At 44.5% G+C, this 2,500-nt stretch overlaps 1 protein-coding gene across 1 annotated transcript in view; it reads left to right on the top strand.

Moving 5' to 3' along the window:
- Positions 1-2,500, top strand: part of LOC310817162 (rho GTPase-activating protein 44-like) — a 50,744-nt gene that overhangs the window by 33,831 nt on the left and 14,413 nt on the right. Inside the window, exons 5-6 of the mRNA XM_083687600.1 lie at positions 212-323; positions 626-702. Coding sequence (XP_083543726.1) covers positions 212-323; positions 626-702 — 189 coding nt within the window. The remainder of the gene's footprint in view (positions 1-211; positions 324-625; positions 703-2,500) is intronic.

Below are 2,500 nucleotides of genomic sequence, written 5' to 3'. Positions count from 1 at the left end.
ATAAGACACATGAACTCTCTAGAAAACATCGACATTTGTTGCAGAGTAGACTTTCCTGGTTTGATCCATGAAATGAAATGAAATGAACACATATTATTGCACACAGTACTAGTAGTCCATGTAAAACTAGGTTTTGTCTGTGCTACTTCCTGATTAATTCCTCTGATTTGGCCATGTGCTATGTTCTCTGCCCTCTGATTGGCTGGTGTAGGAAGATGCTAAAGCTTTGTGGGGAGACACAGGAGAAGATGGCCCAGGAGCTCATCCTGTTTGAGTTCACCATTGAGAGAGATGTCGTCGACCCCCTCTACGAACTGGCAGAGGTACAGTCCAGTCCAGTCGGCCAAGCAATGAACATCAATCCCTTTGTCATAAAGAGTTGAATGTCATGGCCATTTTACCTTCCACAAGCTATTACCTTACATAAGCTACCTATTACACAAGCCATCAGGAATATAATCACTGTAATTGATAGAATGATTAGATAATAGTCCAAATGGCAGTTATAAAAGCTTCTGACAATGCCATGTCTGTCTGTCCAAGTTCTCACAGCCGGGAGTAAACAAGGCTGAAAGGCTCCTCATTGCCTTGTTGTGATTTATTTTGTCCTCTCGTCTCCATCCAGGTGGAAATCCCTAACATCCAGAAACAAAGGAAACATTTAGCTAAATTAGTCCTGGACATGGACTCAGCACGCACAAGGTGAGAGGGAGTGGAGTGTGTGTGTCTGTGTGTGTCTCTGTGTGTGTGTGTGTGTGTGTGTGTGTGTGTGTGTGTGTGTGTGTGTGTGTGTGTGTGTGTGTCTGTGTGTGTGTGTGTGTCTGTTTGTGTGTGTGTGTCTGTGTCTGTGTGTGTGTGTGTGTGTGTGTGTGTGTGTGTGTGTGTGTGTCTGTGTGTGTGTGTGTGTGTGTCTGTGTGTGTGTGTCTCTGTGTGTGTGTGTCTGTGTGTGTGTGTGTGTGTGTGTGTGTGTCTGTGTGTGTGTGTCTCTGTGTGTGTGTGTGTGTCTGTGTGTGTGTGTGTGTGTCTGTGTGTGTGTGTGTGTGTGTGTGTGTGTGTGTGTGTGTCATTTGGCGGTGTGTCCTGACTGTGAGAAACTCCATCCCCTGAGAATAGGTCTGTCTGCAGTGTACCCTGAGAATGTCACTGGGATTTGGTTGCACACACCGTACACATTGACAGTTCTGCCACCTTGAATCAAGGCATAGCCAACATACTCCACCCTATAAAGGAAAGCCTCAGTTTGCTGCCTTGCTTCAGCCTGGGGTTCCCATTGATTCATGTTATATTAGATTACACGTGTATTGTTAGATTCAGTATACTTATGAAACAATCCAAAACAAATATTTTTAAAAAATGTCCACTTGGTTTTACAGCAGTGCCTACCATCTCATTTCCTCTCCCTTTGTGAGGATACTTTCATTTATTTACATTTACATTTATGGTATGTAGCAGACGCCTTTATCCAAATATACATTTGTTTAAGTAAGTGGATCATCTATCCATTAGTCATCATAATATAAAGTAATCAATGCTCAGACCAGGGGCCATTGGCAGTCACAATGCGAGAAGAAGGATTTTTTTTTTATTAACAGGAGAGAAACTTGTACAGGGGGATAGTGGGGGTGAAGAGGTCATTAGGAGGGTCTTTCTACCCCATGAAACAAGAATGTATGAAACAATACAAAACAGATGTTTCAGAAATGTCCCTTTTGCAGTGCCGACCATCTCATTTCCTCTCCCTTTGTAAGGAGTAGACGACCTGGATTTGAAGCTAGCTACAGCCATTCCTACAGTAATAATAATAATAATAATATATGCCATTTAGCTGACGCTTTTATCCAAAGCCGCTTACATTGCAGTGAGTGCATACGTTTCAGTATATATGGTCCCAGCGGGAATCAAACCCACAACCTAAGCGTTGTTAGCGCCATGCTCTACCAACTGAGCCACAGAGGACGATAGAGCCACGTTACCTCAGTCCTACAGGGCTGCGTCTGAGGGGCAGACAGTATGATGACCACAGGCTCTCTGTGCTGACTCACTGTCATAGTCATTATACACACATCATGAGGCGTGACGTGGGGGAAATGGGATTTGAAAGATTCTCCTCACCGAGGTCCGGTAACTTTTTTTTGCTGACCCAAATCTGAGCCAAGTTCCTCCCATCACCCCGCTGTGTGTGTTGAGCTTGTCTGGCAGCCGTGGATATTATCTCTGCTCTGTGACTCAGGCTGCCCAGACACGCACACACACACACACACACACACACACACACACACACACACACACACACACACACACACACACATATATACACATACACACACACACACACACACACACACAAGGAGACACACACACACACAAGGAGACGCAGCATGTGAAAAACAAAGAGAGAGAAATGCAAGGAATAAGCAAAAAGGAAGCGTGTGGGAGAGAGAAAGGGAACGAATGAATGAGTGAGTGAGTGAGTGAGTGAGTGAGTGAGTGGGTAAACAA

Source organism: Argentina silus (genome assembly GCF_951799395.1).
Source record: "Argentina silus genome assembly, chromosome: 16".
NCBI classification, from domain to species: domain Eukaryota; kingdom Metazoa; phylum Chordata; class Actinopteri; order Argentiniformes; family Argentinidae; genus Argentina; species Argentina silus.
Note: the sequence above shows the minus strand (reverse complement) of the source record. Positions and strands in the feature narration are given on the sequence as shown.